The sequence below is a fragment of the Acanthochromis polyacanthus genome, chromosome 2 (genome assembly GCF_021347895.1).
Source record: "Acanthochromis polyacanthus isolate Apoly-LR-REF ecotype Palm Island chromosome 2, KAUST_Apoly_ChrSc, whole genome shotgun sequence".
Lineage (NCBI taxonomy): Eukaryota > Metazoa > Chordata > Actinopteri > Pomacentridae > Acanthochromis > Acanthochromis polyacanthus.
The window spans coordinates 35,724,593-35,748,654 of NC_067114.1; the positions used below are offsets into that span (position 1 = coordinate 35,724,593).

The following is a 24,062-nucleotide window of genomic DNA, read 5'->3' on the forward strand; positions in this document are numbered from 1 at the left end:
TGTGACTGAGGAACAGCTCGCAAATACACTTTATGTTGGGCTTTCCTGCCGTATGTGTTACTGCCTTACTGCTTTAGTTGGAAAATGTGTGTCTGCTTCAGTTTTCTAACTTTCCAGGTACGTTTCCATGTGGTTATCATGTTAATCATTAGTAAGAAGTGTCATCAGAGGGTTGTACTGATGCAGCCTGGCATGGAGTACCAGCACACTGTTTGCTCTGTCAATACACACACCCACCCTGACCACACTGAGTTGGACCTCATTGTGCAGCCACTTAAAGGACTCATACTCGTCTGGTTTAAGCTGATGCCAATTTTAAAGCTGATTGACTGTAAATGACATCAATCTAATGGAAATGGCATCATTATAATGTAAAACAGCACTGTTTTGTCATCAAAATGTTTGCTTGGATGCACCAGTGCAACTTAAGTTAAAAATAGACCTGAAACATTTTTATTGCATTAATCACTGAACATATCAGCAGAACTAAAGCTTAAGGGTTGAAAGCCATTATCAGTTCACTAATAAAAATTTGTTATACTATGTGCCAAAATATTTATTTCCTGTGCAAGAATGCATATTTTGTCATTTTTAGCAAATGTTGTATTGGTTTGAATAGTAATCATAATTTCCTAGTTGTTTCTATACTTGGAAGATTTGTTATGTGGGGAAACTTGCTTTTGTATTTCATCAGAAACACAATACAAACAAGGTTATTAGATCCCCTCAGGGCAGGAATAAAAACTTGTGTTTGTTGTGGCAATCCACTAGTCAGTTTTTACTTCCTGGAGAGGGGAGTAAACGAATGAAAACTCCACTGGTAATTGTGACTGGCTTGGGTGTGTCCCTACAGGAGAGAATGGCTAGCTGTTTGTTATGGGGGAGGGGGGGGGGGGGGGGGGGGGGGGGCGGCGCATAGAGGAATTTGCCATCTGTGTTCCTTTCCCACAGCAAACACAAGCAGTCAACCGGTGTGGAACCAACTGACATTACCTGCTCTATCTGGTAGCACTGACAGTAGAAAGGTAAGCCATTGTTCTGCTGTGACTTTGAGGTGTGACTGGGATGTCCTCTGCTTGTCTTACTTTGAATGTGAATGACAGTTCCAAGTGTTTTGCTTCTGTTCTAGTCTAAATGAGATCAGTTAGGGAAATTTGCTCTGAGGCTGTGCCAACTTTTTTTTGTTGGGACCAAATTAATATAAGAATCTTGTTCTCAGAAAAATCAACAAGAAGATTCTGAGAGATTCCATTTGAGTGGTCTGCCTATCTTAAATCCAAAGGTTTATATTAGGATTTATTGTGGGGTTTAAGATCTTTGAGAATAGTTTATTATTTCAGTTTAGTAGATTCAACGGCCCATATAGCTGAGTCGCTTTTGTAGAGCCAGCAGATATGTAAAGGCGGAATGACAGGTACTTTGAGGCAAAACTCTTTAATGTCACTTGACACCTTATACAAACAGCTAATGGGCAAGTCAAGAAACGGTATTTTACTGGGTGCTTATGAAGCCTGAAGCAATGAAAAACAAGTCTTCAAAGCTTTGTAGTGATGATTCAAAGGTTTTCAATCACCATTTTAGTCTTCTTTACTTTTTGGCAACTTGAGCACTTCCAGTAAGTTAGACTAAGTTTTTTTGTCTTTCAGAAAAATATTCTACTTTGACTTTTACTTTTATGTTAAGTGGTCCAAACACCCACCCACTGTTCACCCTATGTTCTGGGTAAGCTAGAGAAGAAATCAGTTTTCTACAACATGCAGATTGACCACATTATGTTACAGAGTGAATCCTCTGGGTTTCAGTGGAAATGCTTACCATAGTGTAGTCATTTAGTATATTATCAAGGGCTAACAAAATTCCCTCCAGGAATATTGGAGATTATAATGCAGAGCCTCCTGGGAGGAAAAAGCCGATCTGAAATACAACACAGAGACACTAAGCATGGCAGCACAAAAACAGGCACTGAGAACCAGATCAACAGAGGCCAGGGTCTACCACAGCTGACCGAACCCCAGATGCACCTGAGACAGTACAGCACATAACATCAGGCTATAAGAAACTGGTGGGTACAGTATAGATGGAGTGCCATAACAAAGTAGTTGCCATAGTGTACAGAAACATCTGCACCGAGAATGGGCTGGAAGTCCCAGGATCAAAATGGAAGACATTTCCAAAGGCGGTAGAGAATGAACAAGCTGAGATCCTGTGGGACTCCAAATTCAGACTGATAAAGCATCTGCTGGCTAATTAACCAGATAATGGTGGTGGTCAATAAACAGCAGAAGAAAGCAGTAGCGATAGATGCAGCAATTCAACGTGACAGGAACATCAAGAAGAAGGAACATGACAGGCTCGAAAAATACCAAGACCTGAGAAGGGAGCTAGAAAAGATGTGAAAAGTAAAGGCGACAGTAGGAGCACACTTGGTTATGTAACTCCTAAACTGGGAAAGTAGCTTAAACAGATACCTGGAACAACATCTGAGATCTCTTTCCAGAAGAGTGCAGTCCTCAGAACAGCTAAGATACTGCAGAGAACCCTCAAAGGCCTCTGACAGAGGACCCGAGCTTGAAGGAGACATGAGACTGCCTGCAAGGATGAGTGGAGAGTTTAATTCATGAATAGTAAATAAGGGTAGTTGAATCTAGAAGACTAGACAGGACTGTGTTTACATCACTATTGATACTGTCAATAAAGCAGGTAGTGCCACAGCATGTAAAGCAAAGTAAGCTTTACACACACGTACACACACATTCATAATGTTTTTATACACTCTTTGGAAATCTACTCAGGTCAAGAGTATTAAAATAATTTATTTATCTTAAGACTGTCCTGTCTGTCTGTCTGTCTGTCTGTCTGTCTGTCTGTCTGTCTGTCATCTTTTCAAGTCAGCACTTCCTGTCTTTGTTTTTTTTGTTTGTTTTTTACCAGGTGACCATTGCAGGACCACACCAGGATTTACATACAGATACAGGATATCAATAGGCCTGGTTATTCACCAGTTTTAGGGAGGTCCCAGGAATGAGTAGCAGACTCAGCAGTTGGCTTTCCACTGCAGACTTATAGACCACCCAACAGTGCTGTTGGCCTGAGCTACCTTATCTTATCACACACACGCTATTGTTAACTGCTTTTAATTGTGATTGTGCTGTATGCTACTAAGGTGCTACCCAGACTTTCACTCTCTGAATGTTTGAATGAGAGAGAGGCTATTAGGCAAAGTGTGGAAGTGATCTGACAATAAGGGCAGGATCAGTAGGTCAATATTTGTTTAGGAAATAAACCTTTAGGTACGCCACAGTAACTGTAACATCTGCGACTGCAGTTTGCTTGTTGTAGGTTCTTTCTATTCTCTTACCACACTTCCATGTGTTTTTTTTTAAAATAACTCATGCTTAATCTTTTGCGTTTTTGTCATTACTTGGTGTTTTAATTTGCTTAAATTAAGTATATTTTAGTTTATTTAGTTAGCTGTCAATTAAAATGATCAGAATTTATTTATAATTTTGGAAATACATGAATAATGCACAAGTTACAATGCTTGACAGGGAAACACACACTGGTAGGATCATGTGTGTAAAGTGCTCTAAAACAGCCAGCATTTAGGCTCTGCTGAAAGCTGGACAGAAACCGAAATTTCTGGTTTCTCAGAGTGAAACTGGGATGGAAATGAACATTAGTAACAAATCCAGTGTCAAAAGCTGATTACTTGGATATCTCTTCATCACTTATTTGACAATTTGTTGTGAACTGTCAGGCAAATCAGTTCTGTTCTTCTAGATATTAGCTACAAACAGTGCTGGATGCCTATAGGTAGTCAATAACCTTATCCCTTTTGTGTGCATAACCTGGTGGCTCCATCAAAGAGGAGGAATCATGGACACGCTATATGAGTGGTTCTGGTGGGACAGAATCTGGCTGCCTGAGGGCCTGACATGGGCTGACCTGGAAGACAAGGAAGGTCGAGTTTATGCCAGAGCCTCTCATCTTTACGTCACTGTTCCCTACGCCTTCGTCTTTTGCTCATCAGATACCTGTTTGAAAGGTACGATCCACGTTCTATGTACAGCAGACCTCACTACAAGTAGAGTGCATATAAAATAGAAACTGTTAAAGCACATAAACACAACAAGCCACGAACCCTCCAAAAGATCACAGTGGGGAGTTTTTTTTCCTGCATCACTTCTACTTTACTTCACAAAAAAGGTGTAATAAATTGCAATAATCTGATATTGTAACGTAATGCAAGAGTTACTGAAAAACTTTTTGTAAGTTTGAAAAGGAGTCAAGAAAAACAATTCACCAAAAGGGCACAATTTGGTAACACTTAATGACCGTTTTTAATTAATGGCAAATTGAATTTTAGTTATTGCTTTTCAGTTAAAAACTACAAACTTTAATTGTAAATGTTTACTGATGATTAGAAATGCTACAATTAGCCATTTTGGAATATAAAATAATTACTTTATGATTTATATATATAGTGGCATAGCAGACATGAGACAGTAATTATTAGCCAGTAATTTTGGACTCACATTGTATATAGGTCTCTGACTTAAGCAGGCCAGGTGAAGTATTTGATAGTGATGAGCAAGTAACTGGTAAATCTTTAAGAAAGCTGCTCTTTGGAAAATACCTGTGAACCTTAATGGGATTGTTATTATAAAGCTGTAGCTAATGCTTAATAACTGGTCATAAAGCATCAAGTAACATTAATTTGACCCCATTAAACCTTCTACTGACAATTTGTAAATGAGTGTTCTTTTTGGAGGTCTGTCTGGTTTCATATTGAACACATTTTCTAACAGGACTACACAGTGGGAGATGAGAAGAATGGGACTACAAATCACTGCTGACACAATTGTCCTTTGTGTAGATTAGGGCAGAAGGCTCCTGTTTCTTGAAGAACTTGATTCTCACAAAGATGATGTCATCACAGAGAATCAAAAAGGTGTTCTTAACTGGGACAGTAGTAAGTGTGAAAGTCTGAAAAGAGCTTTACCCTACCGCAGTGAATGGGAGAAGAATCGGCGAACCACAACTCAACAGTGACAATCCATCCATCCATCCTCTAACAATGACAGTTTATTTTAAAATATATGAATGATGCAATATTCAAAATGTAGGATAGATAGGGGAAGTTTGGAGGTACAATTCACTTCAGAGTGCAGTTCGATCATTACATACCAACTCATCCAGGACCTATAAGTCCAAATGAAGGATTTTCTTGAAAACCTCTATTAAGTTCAAAGGATTTACGGTATTTATTTATTTATTTATTTAAAATTTTTGCAGTTTTTTTTTTTAATAAATGTGTTCAGTGTGATGACGAGACAGAATCTATAACGGTGCACAAACAATCACTTACAGATAAAAGATTTACTGGGGTCAAATTAATATTCCTTGAAGCTTTCTAAACCACTTGTTAATTAAATTTCAATTATTGATTATTAACTTAGTGTTAACTGTTTGAATAATTTTCATAGGTGCTGCACAAAGTATTTAATAACAACATGACAAAGTATTATAATCATCAAATTTTAAGATAAACTTTCCATTCCTTCCTTTATAGATGGTTTACAAAGGAACTGTTGACCATTAACTAAATGTTACAAATATCTGGTTGATCTTGTTTATAGATGTTTTACAAACTATTTCTTTAGAATTACAAATCATTTGATAATCATTAACAAATACTTAATATAGTATAAAAAATGTTACAATTTGTACAACAATGAACTGTTAATAAATAGTGTACTAATGCCATTAGAATGACTGTGATACAATTTATAATTTGCAAATAATCATTTCATGTTACACAAACTAATGACTAAATATAAATGATAGTATTACTAATAACTAATAAACATTACTATCATTTTATTGTTTAACAATTATATAGCTATATCTAAAATTGAACTCATTCAGTTTTACTATGAATTTGCGATGTTTATTGTTCAGTGACCACAATTATTAAAGTGTGACCAGAATGTCTTGAAGGACGTCAGATTATCACACTGTTGTTGACAGTCTGTTACCATGGAGACTTTGAAAGGTCTATCAAGCAGTGAAACAGAGAGAAAGGTATTCTCAGGATATCATTTCGAAACAGATCTGACTCTAGACTCCAAACTCTAATTCATTCCTGTTTTAACTGAACCTGTCAGCGAAGGATGTGAACAGTTTTGATTTGTTTTATCTCTGGGAAAATCCAAAGCATCAGAAAAAATATTCAATTTGTAGCCCAGACACAGATATACCTGAACCTTCTCCTTGTACCAAGTGCATTTACCTTCTCTTGATAACATGAAGAAACCACTTTATTACCCCATTCATTTCTCGTGAACTGCATAACAACCATAGTGACACCAGGCATGCATCTATTGTTCCTTATGAAGAATGACCAAAAAGAATACAAACGCACTCAGCTCATGTGCTATGACTGCATTTATCTTCTGTATTATTATTCTTATTAACAGAGTAAATTATAAAGGTCGATTTTTTAAATTCTTGTATATGATTTATGTAAATAAATGTGTGCTCTTCAAAATGGTATTAAATCAGTTACAGGCTCTGTGGCTCCACTGAATTCAACCTTGTGTGTGTACTGTATTCCAGGTGGATAGCAACAGCTCTCGCACTCTCTGTTGGAATTAAGCAGAGAGTCCATGTAAAGCCTGAGGACAACCCCGTCCTGGAGCTCTACTACACTACTCAGGGTAGAAATCCTGCTTCGGTAAACAGAGGCACACTTGAACCAGTCCTGTAATTATTGCAGTGGTTTAAATATCCTTCACTAGTAGTGTTTTCAGAATTATATTCTAAATTTTCCATGCCACTAAAACCACACTTTTCTGCTGCTGGGAGGCGGGACTTTGAGGGCCAGAAGTCACACATGATTATTAACATCAGAACTTCATTACCATATATTATGGCAGACAAGCTTTCAGCAAATTGTTTATTTTACAACCTGGCTCATATTTTCATAATTCTACCCATCGTTATATTATTATTGATAATATATCTTATGCATGTATACATTGCCATTCTTGTTATACAGTTTACTACACAGATGCCAGGATAACACAATGCGCTATCAGATATAGTTTACTATATAGAACTTAATGCACCTAAGTGTTCTTCAGTAGAAACAAATTCAACACTCCTTTTATTATCTAATGCAATAGACATTTTAAATGCACTATCTGGATTTCCCTAATTAGTAAGAGAATTCGAATGTTTTAAAATTTTCAGTTGTCTGGCAATTGCTGTCTAGTTGTGATCATGGTTGAGTTACACAAATAACATATAATAACATACATCCTACAAGTGTCATCACTTGGTCTTCTATTGTTTGTGTTTTCATTTGGAGATAGATAGATAGATAGATAGATAGATAGATAGATAGATAGATAGATAGATAGATAGATAGATAGATAGATAGATAGATAGATAGATAGATAGATAGATAGATAGATAGATAGATAGATAGATAGATAGATAGATAGATAGATAGATAGATAGATAGATCTCGAGAGAAACTGAAGTATTCATCAGCTTACATACAACAAAAAAGGTTAGTAACAAGATTACCATTAACATTAAAGGCTAGTGTATACTCTGAAAGACATGCTCTACAATAGTATAAACAAAAGACTTCAAATTCGAATATCTATAGAGATTCTAAAAGTTAACTCAAAGTCAATAAACAGTACTTACACATTTCAAGGCACAGTTATTTAAAATGATCAACAGCTTTCTTTTTTTCTTGTTCCCCGAAAAAGGCTTTTTTGTATAATTCTGAAATGTACATTATTTTTTCAGCTGTGGGTAAGCTTACCTTTTTTTAACGTGTGGGTGTGCGTGTGTGTTTGTTTCAACGCTCCATGCCAGGCAGACATCGATGGGCTCTCTAAGAAAAGCAGTTTGTCGGTGAGACAAGTGGAGCGCTGGTTCAGAAGAAGACGCAGACAGGACTCGCCTGGAGTTCTAAAGAAATTCAGAGAGGCCAGGTGACTACTCTGTGTATGTGTTTGTGATTTTAATATTAGAGGAATACTTCCAGTAGCCATGATATATGTCTCCTCTCTGCCTCTTTCCAGCTGGAGGTTTGTCTTCTACTTGTCTGCATTCATTGGAGGAATAGTAGCGTTGTATGATGTAAGTTCCTGTATAACTGGAAGTCCATCTCAACCGGAGGCTTTTATTGTGGAAAGCTATTCATGCTAAATGAAACCTTCACTGTTGTTTTACTACATTTGAAATGAAGCATGTAAGACATGACATTTTCTCTATGTTTTTGCAGAAAGAATGGCTTTATGACACAAAGGAAGTATGGACAGATTTTCCCAAGCAGGTTTGTTTTATACTTTATGTACACCCGATCAGGGAAGTTTATGACTGATTTTGTAAAATAGTTTACTTTACTGTATTCTTTGGGCGTAATAGCTTCTGCAACAGTCATATCTTTGCCATAGAGTCTGGGTTTTTGCCCAGCTTTTTCTCCCTCTGCTGCTTCTCAGCAGCTATCATTGTAGATTGGCTCTGGATTGATATCTTTATTTGCTTTAAAATTCCATTATGATGCTATTTCATCTAGAAACCTCATGAAGCAATTTTAATACTGTGTGTGTGTGTGTGTTACTGAAAGCTATAACTGTTGCTCTGCACTTCACCACATCACCGCAGAAGTGGGTTTGTTAGAAGTCAAATGGAAGAAGAAGTGGAAGTAAAGGAGATAGAACAATAGAGGAATCGAAGAAACATCCTTTTAGAAAAATCAGCCATTCTTTCGTCAGAAATGTTATCTGACCCAATATCAGTTTCTGATGATCGACTGTCATTTGGCAGTTTGTGAACTCATTATTTAAACATTCAGCTCATGAATGGAGTTTTAAAAAATCCTTATTAACTCAAATGATTTGGGTTTTGCAACACATCCATCTCACATCAAGCTGTAGTTTGTGCATGGATTTCACCCTCACATGCAACCGTATGTAAATGACAGTCAATTGACAGTGACTGTCTATTGCTTAATGTCAGAAGGTGTTGGGAAATCTGAATCGTATACTAGTCTTCTGCATTGTGAGGTGGTGTTTGTACTGTAGCTGTTCAGTCAGATTGAGATCTGGGGAGTTTTGGGCTCTTTGTCACGTTCCTCAGGTGGTTTCTGTGCAGGTTATGTGATGTTGCAGGCCAAACTGTCCTGCTGGGGCAGACTATGGAGGGGTGCGCTTGGTCTGCAACAAAGTTTAAGTTGGTGGTGCATCTGCATGAATGCCAGGAATCATGGCCAATGTTATACACTTTACCTGTCAGTCTGGTTTTAATGTTGTGGCTCCCTGTCCATAGGATCCCATAACCAGCATGTATTTGCCTTTGAGAAATGGAATTGTGTGGGAAATGAAACCCCAGAGTGAAAGCCAGATTCTTTTACAGTTCCCTCCCTCTAGCTGAAGGGGTGAGGACAAAACGCACAGCCTTAGGGACCCACCTTTTGTCTGGATGACTGAGATAGACTATAGCTTCATGTTACATGTCCATTTCTTTCTGGCTCTGTCTCTGTTTCTGTGCTTCTCTCGGTCTGCAGTCCATGCTGGAGTCCCAGTACTGGTATTACATGTTGGAGATGAGTTTCTATGGCTGCCTGCTCTTCAGTGTTGCATTTGACGTAAAAAGAAAGGTGAGTAGTGGTTGTCAGAGGCCTAAACCTTAACTTATAATCACATTGAAAGTAGTGTAAAGTTCTGCAATGATTTGCTCACTTATGAAATATTCTCAGTTTTAAAAAAAAGTTAAAAAATAACGATATAGCTGAGAACATTCAGAATTACATTATTTTAAACATATTCAAAATCTCGCATATAGGATATAGAGACCTATAAGATGTTATTGAGAGTTAATGTAGTAATGCATTGCAACTGATGTTATGTACATAGTATCACATTTCTCTGCCTTCTACTATGTACAGCTGTGAAAAAAAAATTCAGACACCCCATGCATTTGTGAAATAATGCATTATTAATGCAGAATGCATTAATAATGATTCTTAATGATTAAGAATCATTCTTAGGTCCATCCATCCATTCTCTATACACCGCTTTATCCTCACTAGGGTCGCGGGGGGTGCTGGAGCCTATCTCAGCTGACTCGGGTGAAGGCAGGGGACACCCTGGACAGGTCGCCAGTCTGTCACAGGGCTACATATACAGACAAACAATCACACTCACATTCACACCTACGGGCAATTTAGAGTGATCAGTTAACCTCAGCATATTTTTGGACTGTGGGAGGAAGCCGGAGTACCCAGAGAAAACCCACGCATGCACAGGAAGAACATGCAAACTCCATGCAGAAAGATCCCAGGCTCTGGCCGGGATTTGAACCGGGGAACTTCTTGGTGCAAGGCGAAAGTGCTAACCACTACGTCACTGTGCAGCCCCATTCTTAGGTCTTCAAGTGAAATTTATTTTCATACAGTCACAGCCAAAATACTAAACATATCCTAAAAAAGCCATTAAAAACTTAAGTTGATTAGTTCCATAAAAATGCATAAGAAATTTTGGTACCACTAATGAAGGTCGTGTTTTTTATCAAAAGACAAAACTTTTGTTGCCGTGCTTTGGGTCTTTATAAATCCAACACAAGTTCTTCAGAGACAAAAATGTCTAAAAAAAAAAAAAAAAAAAAAAGGAACCTAACACAGGAAATAGACAAGATACAAATTCTCAGATAGGAAGGGTACAACTTCTCCCAGATAGCCGTTAAGTGCAGATGCAGTCCTTCAGCAGTTGGATAGTCTCTGCAGAAATACAGACGAACCAACAGCTTGGAAGACAAACCAAGATCTGGGCATCCAAGGGTTTCTTCAGCAAGAAATGACGGCATCCTGATCCCACATGTGAAGGGAAAATTGATCAGTGACATCACAGGAGTTTCAGCAGCAGTGGTCAAACCAAACTGGTGTCCAATGTTCCACCCGCACTGTGTGTGGCCGACTTTTAAATCATGGCTTAAGGTCCTACAAGGCTGTCAAGAAACCAATAATCAGTGAGAGACAGAAGTTAGCCCAGCATCATTGGGCCCAAGCACACAAGAACTGGACATCCAGGAATTGGAAGAAGAATCTGTGATCAGATGAGTCCAGTTTCCAGCTTCATCTTCCTCCTGCTAATGTGAGGGTACACAGAAGGCCTGGTTAAGCATTATCCCCAGCATGTACAGTACTTACTGTCAAGCATGGTGGAGGCAGTGCGATTGTTTGGGGATGAATGAGTGCTGCTAGTGTTGGTCATCTCACTGTCTATGATGGTGCATTGAACTCTGCCAAGTATTATGCTTTTCTCGGAACCCACATGCTCTCTTCTGCACGTACACTGTTTCGTCAAGGTCAAAACTGGATGTTTCAACAAGATAATGCCCCTTTGCCCACATCCAGGGCCACTAGAACTTGGCTGCAGGAACACAGTATCCAGGTCTTTCCTGGACATGAGCCCCATTGGAAACATGCCAACCAGGGTTAGAGCTCTACTGGGTGCTAATGGCAGGACTACTAAATATTAATTTGATGATGTGATGGTTTCTTTATTTTCTGTTCAGTTTTGAAAACATTATCTGTTATTTATTGACTTTAATACCAGCAATGTTGAGAATTGACATACTGAAACTGTCAAGAACTTAGTTTTGTTAATTTTTCTTGTAAACAAGAAACAAAAAGCATCATTTGTATTTGTTTGTGTCTGTTTTTTTCCCCACAAATTTTTCCACAAATATTTCATGATAATATCTGAGACTGACTCCACCACTAACATGCTAACATGCTTATGTTTATATACTGTATAACTTTATTTCCATTAACATGCTGGTGTTATTTGCCGTGGTATTTGTTTTCTCTTTCAGGACTTTAAGGAGCAAATCATCCACCACTTGGCCACACTAGTCCTCTTATCATTTTCCTGGTGCGTCAACTACATTCGTGTAGGAACGTTGGTCATGCTTGTCCATGATGCTTCTGATGTTTTACTGGAGGTCAGTCACAGTCACATGTTCCGGGGGGCACATGGGTTGCACATTACCCCAATGTACTGGGTATTATCCATTATGTTTACGCAGAGAACCACTGATAATAGTTTTCTTAGCTTGTTCATTTGCATGGACGACTGCGCCACCTGACATTATGGGAGCTTGACAGACCAAAATAAATTTATATATATTATTTGAATGCACTGAAATTGTATTCAAATGACGTGTGATGACTTGGGCATAAAAATTTGGATGCCATGCCACCGATCTCTCTGCAGAGCTACTGATATCATCACCGCCAGCCTTTTTTTTTCATAAACAGTGTATGAAAACTACATTATAGTGAGGTGAGGCAGCTTCAGGCCCTGGTGATAACTGGACACTGATTATAGTTGTAAATTGATATCCCTGCATGTATTGCAAGTGAAGGCACTGAGGCTTATCTAGACAGCTAACAACACAACATAGTTTGTCAGTAAGAATGATACACAGATATTATGATTTTTTAAAAATATTATCCAAATTTCTATACACACAGTAACAGAAATATTGATTTCAATAGTTCAAATAATGTCAATATGTAAACCCCAAGAATGTAATCAGTGATGCATGACTAAGATTACCCCAACGTGCTGGGTATTATCCATTATGTTTAATCCACCACCCCAATCTCCACAACCTTAGTTTCCTTACTTTCTGTCTCTCAAGCAAACTAATTCAATTTACTGCTTGTATTGATGCTGAGTGAGTGTGAATTGTGTACAATATACATGTAATACCAATGAGTATGTGCTTGGTTGAAATTGTTCTGTGACACCATTCTGGGTTTATTCTTCACCAGTGAGTGTGATATATTGAATAAAATAGACCATATTATGGTTCATTAACAGTAAAACTTCTTTCTTTTTCAGTCTGCCAAATTATTCAACTACGCTAAATGGGAGAAAACTTGCCAAGCACTTTTTGTGTTGTTTGCCATTGTGTTTCTGATAACACGACTGGTCATCTTTCCATTTTGGTAAGCTGGAGTGTGTGTGTTTGTGTGTGTGTGTGTGTGTGTGTGTGTGTGTTCTTGTACTTGCTACATTGTGAGAACCATTTTCTGCATTTAACTATCAAAGTGAGGACATTTTTACAAAGTGAGGACATTTTGGCCGGTCCTCACTTTGAAACAGCCATGTTTGAGGGTGAAGACTTGTTTTTAGAGAACAGGTATGAATTGAGGTTTGGTTAAGGTTAGGGTAAGGATTAAGTTTAGGCAATCAGTTGTGATGGTTAAGGTTAGGGTAAGGCTCTAGGAAATGCATTACGCCTATGGATGTCCTCACTAAGATAGAAGTACAAACGTGTGTGTGTGTGTGTGTGTGTGTGTGTGTGTGTGTGTGTGTGTGTGTGTGTGTGTGTGTGTGTGTGTGTGTGTGTGTGTGTGTGTGTGTGTGTGAGAGAGAGAGAACTTGTAAAGCAAAATCTGTTTATGAGCTAAACAGGGTGATGTGTGATACTGTTTAACTTAATTGTAATGACAGATGTTTCTGACATCTTCTCTCATCCTTCTTATAATGTAGATCGGATGGGAACTATTTACGGTATACAGTATAGACTGTATGTATTTTTAATGGGTCACAATCAGAATGTGTTTATTGTTAGTGTATGAGAACCACGAAAGTGTGGCAAAGGTTCTGCAGCTGTGACTAGCAGATGTTATTGTACAACTCTTTTTGAAGAGGTGGGCAAGTCATTAATTTCAGATGCCAGTAAAACGGACTCCACTATTTTCCTCAGTCATTGTGGTTCCTTAATTGAGTGAGCAGCAGCCTCCTCTCTCCTTCTATGATTGCTTTCAACCTCAGCATTACTGTGGTGCACTGATAGAGCCATAACCATAACCATTATAGGAGCATTCAAGTGTCCTTTGGGTTAGAGGAGCTTGAACTTGGTATTATCTGTATCAGTTGTAGGAGCTATTACTGGGTTAGAACCCTACTACAATTTCATTGAGCAGACCAAAGCAACATACATCTGAGAGTAGATACAACACAAGCAAGGATCTATGACTATACTAACACTATTTTTAAAGTAAATAGGAAAGAACTCAATTAAAACCCAAAACCATACCGCCAACCAGACCTTGCCCTCACATTTTGTTTTAACTCTGTGCCACAGTTGGACTGTTAAATATAACTGTCATTCATACTATTGTACAACAACAGTCTCACTTAAGTAACCTCATCTATCAACATGATGCTGGTCCATCGCGTTCAGTCTCATGTGTATCACCTACAGTTAGCAGTCAGTGGGACTTCTAACTACAAGTGTGAGCAACCGGATGCTGATTGAAGTTGAACGTAACAGCCACTAGAGTTTTGAATGTTTCGCGGAGAACCTTCAAGGTGATAAGGAGGCCATGACAAGTCTCATTATTACACAATGCAACTGAATAAAGTTTAATCAATACATTCCTTAAACAAATTTAACACAAACTGAATATTAGAACCTTCACAAATGATGAGGATGAGGATTTATGCTGGGCTGATCCAGTACCCTGAGTATACATGAGAAGACAAGGTCTCAGCCAAGCATTTATTAATATTTGGTTTGCACCAGCTAGTGTATGTTCTGTCTGACAACAAAGTGACTATTCTATTCTTATATCCACCACCTTCTTATATGCCAAGGCCAAACCCACCTTTAAGTGTTTATTTTGTACCAATAAAACACATAATAGAATTTATTCACACACCTCCATCAATATGACAGACTTCTGACTTGTTGTTTCTCATTTGCCTGTGTTTCAGGTTAATCCACTGCACCTGGGTGTACCCTGTGCACCACTACCCAGCCTTCTTCGGCTACTACTTTTTCAATGTGATGCTGGTCCTCCTTCTCTGTCTTCACATATTCTGGGCCTACCTCATTCTCCGCATGGTCAAGAAATTCATGTTTGGCACTGTAGGTCTACTCAGTATCATCTTTCATCTATGAATATTTTTTGTGGTCTAGTACTGTCACCGAAACATTACGTGAGTGTGCACTCCCTGAAAGCAAACTAGGACACTATTCAGACTAACAGCTGCTATTAACACATGATTGTTTTTGACTTTCTGAGAGAAGAAATATGTTTGTGATAGTGCAACAGTATGACCAAGAAGGAAGTAAAATGTAAGGCACTAAACAAAGAGCTTGACAAGTCTACCTGATCCGTCAATTTTCCGCATCTCATTCACTATGTGAATTGCATCGCGTTGCATGCTGGTGCCGTTGCGGTGCCTTTTTGAGCTGCGATCCAGTGCGTTTCCCCTAAACCAGCCGTTGTTGAAATAAAACGAGGGCAGATTCAGCAACTGCACAGGTTCGACAATGAATGGGATGCGGAAAATTGCCGGATCAGGTGGACATGCACCTTGATAAGAATCTATAACTCATTGCTCTGTGCTGCAGCTCAGCTTCCAAATCTATTCTCAGGTAAACGTTTTGCTCTTTTGCCTTTAACTGCTGTCACCATCAGCTGGTTGTTGCATTTGCTGAACATCAACTCTATATTCCTGTCATATCTGTTCTCATATCTTGTTCTTTACATTCACTATGTCTTCCATGTGATCTAGCTAACTCGAGATGAGAGAAGTGACAATGAAGAGGAAGAAGGGGAAGAGAGCAGCCCAACGGAGGATGAAGGTGAACAACAAAACAAGCCTGTCAATGGACTGTCAGCTAATGAGAAGGATGACAAGAATGGCAGCTTTGGATGCATGTCTCCACCAGAGAACATCTGTTGGTCAAAGACTGTGTACTGACTCATGCTCACTATAATCAATAGAGATAGATATGTGGCAGACAGTACAGTGGTAAATACATTTCAATTGATTTAGACCTATTTATTATTTTGTTAAAAACTGGAACTCAACTTAACCCAAATTAAGGCTTGCTGCCTTCACACTGAATTGTTCACATGTACAGAGATTTATAGATTTTTTTTTTTGCCTCTGTTGTTGTCATCATTGTTGACAGGTCTGATCTAACTTACATTACGGATTCCATGTAGAAATAATACATGGGCAACTTAGGTAGTAGGTAGCCCCAGGTTGAGAGGAGTGGATTAGTAATCAGACGATTGCTGGTTTGAGACCAGCAATTGTCTGGCATCTTCTCATTTGAGTGGTGATGCCAGTATCTGGCAGAAGTGTTTTTGTATGATCCCTGGTAGAAATAAGCATAGAAAATGGAGAAAAAAATTAAACTGAGCAAACCTTTAGAACATTAATTTGTTCCGATACATACTTGACTGTTTATGGTTTTACTTGCTTTGCATACACAGAAGACACTCTGGAGCAGGCAACTTTAGGTGTGGACTGTGGTCTGCCCACCCATTTACAAGTTGGAAATGGTACAGCCCAGAGGTCCTTGGTTTAACCCTTTGCTGTGCAGTGTGGGTCAGGAGATACCCATTCTCCATTGGATTTGGGTCACATTTGACCCATGTTGCACATCAAAGAGTTAAATCTTAGCCTGGGATCTTTCTATGTGCATGTTCTCCCTGTGCACCAAAGGTTCTCACAGAGTTCTCCGGCTTCCTCCCATAGTCCAACCACATGTTAAGGTTAATTACCCATCCATCCATTCTCTATACACCGCTTTATCCTCACTAGGGTCGCGGGGGGTGCTGGAGCCTATCTCAGGTGACTCGGGCGAAGGCAGGGGACACCCTGGACAGGTCGCCAGTCTGTCACAGGGCTACATATACAGACAAACAATCACACTCACATTCACACCTACGGGCAATTTAGAATAATCAATTAACCTCAGCATATTTTGACTGTGGGAGGAAGCTGGAGTACCCGGAGAAAACCCACGCATGCACAGAAAGACCCCAGGCCCAGGCCGGGATTTGAACCGGGGATCTTCTTGCTGCAAGGCGAAAGTGCTGACCACTACCCCACTGTGCAGCCCATGTTAAGGTTAAGGTTAATTAGTGATTCTAAAGTATCTGTAGGTGTGAATGTGAGTGTTTGTCTCTGTTTGTGAATTGCACTGTCGAATGGTACTCCAACACCATGGTCATTTAGATTACTGTCAGTTGGGATAGGGTTAGATAGGTGAGGGCTGTGCTGCTGTACTCACCTTCATGCACTTTGAAAATGTGTACAAAAGGTTGTACACTGCCCAAGTGTGTCCTTTCATGACAAATCACACAATTAAAAATGTTGATATTTGTATTAAGGCTAATTTCCTCCTCCCTTTTACTAAAACCAGCAAGTTTCAGTGGAACAATTGGAGCTGTTCTGGGATTTTGGGTAATTTTAGTTTTGTTAACAAATGTTTTATGACAAGAGAAATGATATACTATCGGATTGATCACTGTTTGTCTTTGCATTTTTATAAATTTCTATGAAAGTGATACTAGAATTGTCAGATTCTGTTCAAAATGAAGAAAAACAAAGAATTTAATATCAATTATATTTGTTGTGACCTTTAATTTAAAGGTGATACAAATTCATCTCAATAAAAAAAAAATCTCACTACACTGAACTACCATCGTCACTGACCCAATCAGTAGCTGTTAGCAGTAAAGCACTCATTGCATTGTCAGCTCAGCTGTCATTCACTGTCTGTTACATATTTGTTAAAACAATGTCATAAAGCTGCTTAAAGTTCCATAGAAATGGACAAATCATTCATAGAAAAATATTTTTCAGAGTAACATGCAGTATTTTATGTACAAATTGTACTACCTTAGACACAGACTACTGTTGACACTCATCCAACCCACAGAAGTCAGCCTCACCGTTTACCTCCCTAAAATCAGAACAACACAGTTGTGCATGCTGCACACACCGTGCTACTATTTTTGTGGCTGAACACGGATCTGTGGCATTTCCTGATTTTTGTGGAAGTTCTTTTGATGATATGGTTTGTTTATAGAAAAAATTACGGCATTTTAGAGTTTTTTAGAAGCCATAGCAGCTCTATGAGCATGCTAGCAGAGCAGCAGCAGTTTGAGTGTTCTGTACATACAGAAGGCATGTAGCCTTTAATTCTAATAGGAAAAATATGAGTTTCTCCACAAACACTTGAGATGTGAGGTGTTCTTTAATACTGTAATACTGATCCTACTGAACTGGATTATTGACTCCAGATTTAGGATCATCACTCCAGTGACGTCAGATTTCCTTAAATTCATGTTCTGAAACCAATTAATTCATTCTTCTTTAGAAAGTTCTGGCCCTTAGGAGAAGGTGCATAATAATAATGTTTCAGTGGAATATAAAATATTTAGAGTTCATGTATTTACGTACGCATTACTGAAAGTACAGTCATTTAAAAAAGGTCAATATAAGTAAATAATTCACCAATGTCTGTCAGTGTGCTGTGAAGACAGGAAGAGAAGAGCTGTTTGCATTCTTGTTTAATGGTAAATCCACATAACAGTCTGTCAAACAGGGTTGTTTCATCCTGCGTAAAATAACATTTTTCATTGTCAAGTAAAATAAAACAGAATCAAAACAATGCTGATGTGAGACAGAAGAGAATCTGATCCTAGAATTCAAGCCGTTCCTCAGTCTGATGGTCTAGTTAGATTATTACGGGACACTAAGTGGATAACATTTAAAAATTCACAAATAGTTAAATCTCAGTATACACAAATTATTTATCAAGTTCTAAATTTGAATCAAAAAATATATGTAGTGGCATTTTAATACCAAACCTGGTGCATGTGCAATTAACAAAATACAAATACCATACAGAAGCATGTTTGTACTCTGTCAGACATGAAATAAAAGGTCAGTTAAAGGTAATGTCATTAAATAATCTCTCAACAAATAAAAACAAAGAGCTGTTAAGTGTTAACTGAAACAATTACAATAGGATTATTACTGATAACAAGCTGAACTCCACAGTAGTGAAACCGGGTATAAGATAGCACCATTCAACACCTCCTTTTGGAAATGACTGAGGGTTTTGTTAACAGACACACTCACATGCACGCACGCACACACACTCCATGTTTATGTAAAGAAAATGGCTCACAGGGTGATGATGACATTTTCAGATCTTTAGTACTGATAAAGTGTTAAATTCTTGACCATTTAAAAATAGTATGTTATGTGCATTATTGGTGCAGCTTGTCTGGCAGCTGATAGCTGGGATATCTGGCCTCTCTATGAGATCCTCAGCTTAAAGCAGCAGGAGGAGGTAGCCTTAGGTGGATTTTCATTTTAAAGAGCGCTCGACTGAACAGCAGTGTCTCTGTTGCATCTGTAAGAGGAGCCGTTTCTGACCTGTGTTACGACTTACGCACAGAAGTACACAAGATCACTCAGCATTAGGTGTTTGTACATCGTATGTGTGCATGAATAGGATCCGTTTTCTGGCCAGATCTGGAGCTCCAGGACAGTGGGCCTTGTCTGTGTGACACCTTTTTGGAGGTGAAACTATTTCATAAACTTGTGTCAGAGCAGCTCAGCTTAGTGAAGTCAATATGCAGAGACAGAGGAGCAAAAGCCATCAGTCAGAATAAGGGTTCAAGTTACATTATTAGCCCACATGTTCTGCATGATTTTATTTCACTGGAACATATTTTAGCAGCCTTCTCATTTTTTTTGTGCAAAACCTTAAAAACTTCCAGGGGACGAAAATATTCAGATTTAGAGCATAGAGGCATAAGAAAAATGCATCACATGTGAGTTGGGAATTTAAATTCTTTCACAATCATGTTTCAATGATGTGTTGGGCTAGTTTATAGAAGGCTGTAAGGCAGCTTGATGACTTTTATTTAATTAAAGATGTTCAAGTGCAGAAATTATTCTGGTGATGGTTTTGTAAATCACCAAAAAGATTCATGTGCATTACCATTCCCACCACAGGGAGGACAGAAGGAGTGTCAAACCTGTTTTGTGTATGTCTGACAAAGCAAAGAAACTACCATGAAACCAGTGATCTGGCCAGCTGAGACACTGTACACGTGGCTAAATTTGTATCTGGACTTATTCTGAATACAAAACATTTGAAATGAAAATGCCTTTGTCAGATAAGACGGTGAAATTTACTATGGACTAAAAATCTTGAATAAAAGGTTTTAGTTTGATTTGTCAGTATAATCAGACTTTGGATTACTGAATCTTTATGTGCACCAGCTGTGAGTAAATAGTTCATCTGTAAAGGAGCAAAAGCAGATCCATGTTCATTGCTATGTTCACACTCGACACATGTTGTCATGATGCACATGGCCAAGATGAGTACATCCAGCCTGGATGGTCAGTTATTGCTGCTCATACTGACCCCCTACATCTTACAGGCTAACAACTACACTTGCACACACAATTTTGCACTGAAATACACAGTTAAACTTGTGACAGTAATATTAATACTGAGTAATATTATTAGCAAGAAATGATTTAAATCCATCAGCTGGACTGCAAACAAAACATAAACTGACGCGTATGTTTCAACCATTTTCTGCTACATTAGCAATTCAAGCTGACCTGTTGATCAGTGGGTCTCTGATCATTAGCTGGGTTGATTCACTGTAATCCTACAGTATCTGACCATGACTTCTGATCATACGTACACATTATTACAGCATACTTGACAATTGAGTATCATAATTTTACTGACATAAAAACTTTACCAATTATTTGAAATTGCAACAATTACCTATAATACAAAATGAAAAAAGTAAACAATACAAAGGAAAGCAAAATAAAAGGAGACAGGAGAGAAGACTCTGATTCCATATTATCTGTTAGATCTGCCAGGAGTCTCCTTCAAAATCAAGCACATATTTGTCGATTTTTCTGTGCAATAAAGCTCACCCATTGTGGTTTCTCGCTTATCCTTTTCTTTTTCTAGCGTAATGAGCACCTTTTAAATATATACCTAAATGTTCTTGGTATTTTGTCTTTTAAATACAAAATGTGTTTTTTTTCTTTACAACATTTAACAACATTAAAAACATTTACAAAGGAGGAAAATAGGTATGTTTGGTCATTAGCTCTTGTGCAGTATTTTCTTGGCATAAAAGTCCCTACAGGTTTCACAGCAGCGCTGATACCACCTCATGTCCTGACAGAGGTTCTTCTCTTGGATTACACGACAGTATACCGTCCACTGGTCCCCCATGCACTTGTAGGTCAGAGCAGCTGTGGGGCGAAGGGGGGGAGGGGTAAGAGAGAGGCAGTTTTCAGGTGTGATGGGCTGTGAATCCTCTAAACATGCTAAAATGCCAGTGTATATAATTGTAAATTGCCTCATAAAACAACTGCTATTGTGTAACAAAGTAGGTAAGATCACATCATTTGTGTGCACACTATAGTGCTCAGCATCTCTGGGAACTCCTTTAAGACTGTTGGAAAACCATTTCAGGTGACTACCTCATGAAGCTCACTGAAAGAGTGCCAAGAGTGTGCAAAGCAGTGATCAAAGCAAAGGGTGGCTATTTTGAAGAATCTAAAATCTGAGACATGTTTTGACTTATTGTACACTTTTTTGTTTACAACATAATTCTATAAGTGTTCATTCATTCATTATTTAATTTTCCACAAAACAATGCGACTGATCACAGAAAATCATGCGATTAACGCGATTAGAAATTTGAATCGTTGCCCAACACTAGTTATAATCTGTTTTCTTGTCACTGTGCAAAGCATTTTAGACTTGAAAAATGTAAACTGCGGTTGTGATGAGTGTCTCACCTAGCCTAGGGGAGGTGATGGTGTTCACATTAATTTTCTCATTGCAGGTACCATGGTGACAGGGTCGGTAGGTTGGCGGTCGCAGTGTCACAGGGCAGTCGTTACCGTGACGACCAGTCACTTTGTGCATACACTGGACCACTCGTGACTGCAGGCCCTTTCCACAGGATGATGAGCACTGAAACAGTCAATGAAAGGTGTCAGATTTCACTGCACATGCTGTAGTTCTATTCAAGAAGAAAAAAAGTGACGTTTTTACAGTTCATTTTCTTTAGTTGACATGAGATTACAGCAAAAATTTGGGGGGCATGATTGAGAGATGCTGCGAAAAGGAAATCACAGTAGCTGAGAATCTAAGCTAGGGTCCATACTATAACATCTTTTGCATCCATTGTGTAGAGTTTTAAAAGCTTAACCGTTTTGTCCATTAACATTAACAATATAACAACTGTAAAGAGCAGATTAATATCCAATATGGCCTTCTCAGCTTAAAATGATTGTGTCAAACACAAAAGATTTACCACCCAAATTTCTATTTCAAAGACACGTTTGGGTCTTTTGTCATTTCCATGGTCTTCTTCACGTTTACATAGAGCTGTACCCATAAATATGTTCTTTTTGCATTTGCAATTTACAGGTTCTGGGACTTGGGCCAAACGCCTTCTCTGGTTGTCAACATTTTCACAAAAACTCTGCTTTGTTTTCATTCACTCTCAGGAAGGCTTTCCATTGGTTAAAATTGTCTCTTTGTGTTGTTGTTCAAATGTTGACCACCAAGCAATGCCATACATTTCTAGCTATGGACCCGATGTATTTTCATTTCTCTCCCAAGAAAAGGATCAGATTGCTCCATGGTCACATCAAGAGGTAAATACAAGAATGCTGCTCCATGGAGTGGATGCTAAAAGAAAAGGATTTAAAAAGATCATTATATACACAGGGGCTGCATAGTGATCGTTCTTTGTGGAGTTTGCATTATCATTTATTAATATCATCATATTTAATTTTGGGCTGGACAGTAATGCGGTGTTCAGCACTGTCGCTTCACAACTAGAAGATCCCCGGTTCCCATTCCGGCCTGGGTCTAGGATCTCTCTGCATGGACTTTGCATGTTCTCCCTGTGCATGCATAGGTTTTCTCCAGCTTCCTCCCACAGTCCAAAAACATGCTGAGGTGAACAGGTGACTCTAAATTGTCCATAGGTGTGAATGTAAGTGTGATTGTTTGACCAGTCCTATGAGAATAGATCCATGGGGTTTGATGAAAGTCATACCTTGGACCAGCCTCCAGTTTTCCATTCGTAACATTTCGAGTAGTCCTCACAGTGTTCCTCTTGAGTTGGCTGGGACAAAGGATCACATAGACCCTGAGGGTTTGTACATGACACTGTCCGTCTGCGAACACCTTGACCACAAGATGATGAACACTGGAAAAGGTGACAGAAAAATAAAATAAAATGTCAATAGTGGAAAACAATGTTATTGCTACGTTGCTACTGTAAGAAGCTGAACCATAGTAGCGCCGTTGTGGTAAAAAATATTGCATCTACACTGTCAAGAAAGCGGATTTTGTGTCTCTGACACACTCACAACATTGTGTGACTAACAGGTGCATGTTGAGTGTAACAAAAATACTCATGGTGGATTCTCCAACTGCAGCTGCTGTAGAGCTTAGTGCTTGGTGATACTTTATTCTGCTCTTTAATTATGCTGCTGATTGATACTTGTTGCAGAAGTCATGGTGTCACACAGTCAGGTCCATAAATATTTGGTCACTAACAAAAATTTTGTACAAAAATTTTTTTTGTACACCACCACAGTGGATTTGAAACGAAGCAATGCAAATGTGCAGAAAATGCAGACTTTCAGGTGTAATTTGAGGGAATTTACATCCAAATCAGTTGAACAGCATAGGAATTAAAACACATTTTGGATGACCACATTTTTCCCTCTAATTTTTTAGGGGACCAAAAGTAATTGGACAAACTAACATAATCTTAAATCAAATTGATTAATATCTGGTTAATATCTGGTCTATGGGTTCCAGACTTCAGTCAATGACAGTCTGAAGTCTGGAACCCATAGACATCACCAGACACTGGGTTTGGTCCCTGGGGATGCTCTGTCAGACCTCTACTGCTGCTGTCTTCAGTCCCTGCTTGTTCTTCATCCATTTTCGCTTCAGCTTTGTCTTCAGCAATGGCAATACATGCTCAGTTGAATTCAGTTCACATGACTGATTCCACTTCGTTACCTTAAAAACTCTTTGGTTGCTTTCTAAGTATGTTTCGGGTCATTTTCCATCTGCACCGTGAAGCATTGCCCGATGAGTTCTGAAGCATTTGGCTGAATATG

General features: G+C 38.6%; 2 protein-coding genes across 2 annotated transcripts in view; one reads left to right on the top strand and one right to left on the bottom strand.

Moving 5' to 3' along the window:
• Window positions 1-927: 927 nt before the first annotated feature.
• Window positions 928-17,474, top strand: cers3a (ceramide synthase 3a). The gene is given in 12 exon segments (XM_022210408.2): window positions 928-1,025; window positions 3,867-4,018; window positions 4,021-4,045; window positions 6,619-6,736; window positions 7,894-8,012; window positions 8,103-8,160; window positions 8,306-8,356; window positions 9,590-9,682; window positions 11,899-12,027; window positions 12,933-13,039; window positions 14,817-14,970; window positions 15,624-17,474. Coding segments are annotated over 11 exon segments (1,185 nt in total). The 5' UTR covers window positions 928-1,025; window positions 3,867-3,876; the 3' UTR covers window positions 15,813-17,474.
• A 932-nt stretch (window positions 17,475-18,406) lies between these two features.
• Window positions 18,407-24,062, bottom strand: part of adamts17 (ADAM metallopeptidase with thrombospondin type 1 motif, 17) — a 109,260-nt gene continuing 103,604 nt past the window's right edge. The window contains exons 21-23 of the mRNA XM_051960392.1: window positions 22,982-23,134; window positions 21,708-21,885; window positions 18,407-21,155 (exon numbers count right to left, since the gene is read on the bottom strand). Of these exons, the coding sequence (XP_051816352.1) occupies window positions 21,004-21,155; window positions 21,708-21,885; window positions 22,982-23,134 (483 nt within the window). The 3' untranslated portion in view covers window positions 18,407-21,003. The remainder of the gene's footprint in view (window positions 21,156-21,707; window positions 21,886-22,981; window positions 23,135-24,062) is intronic.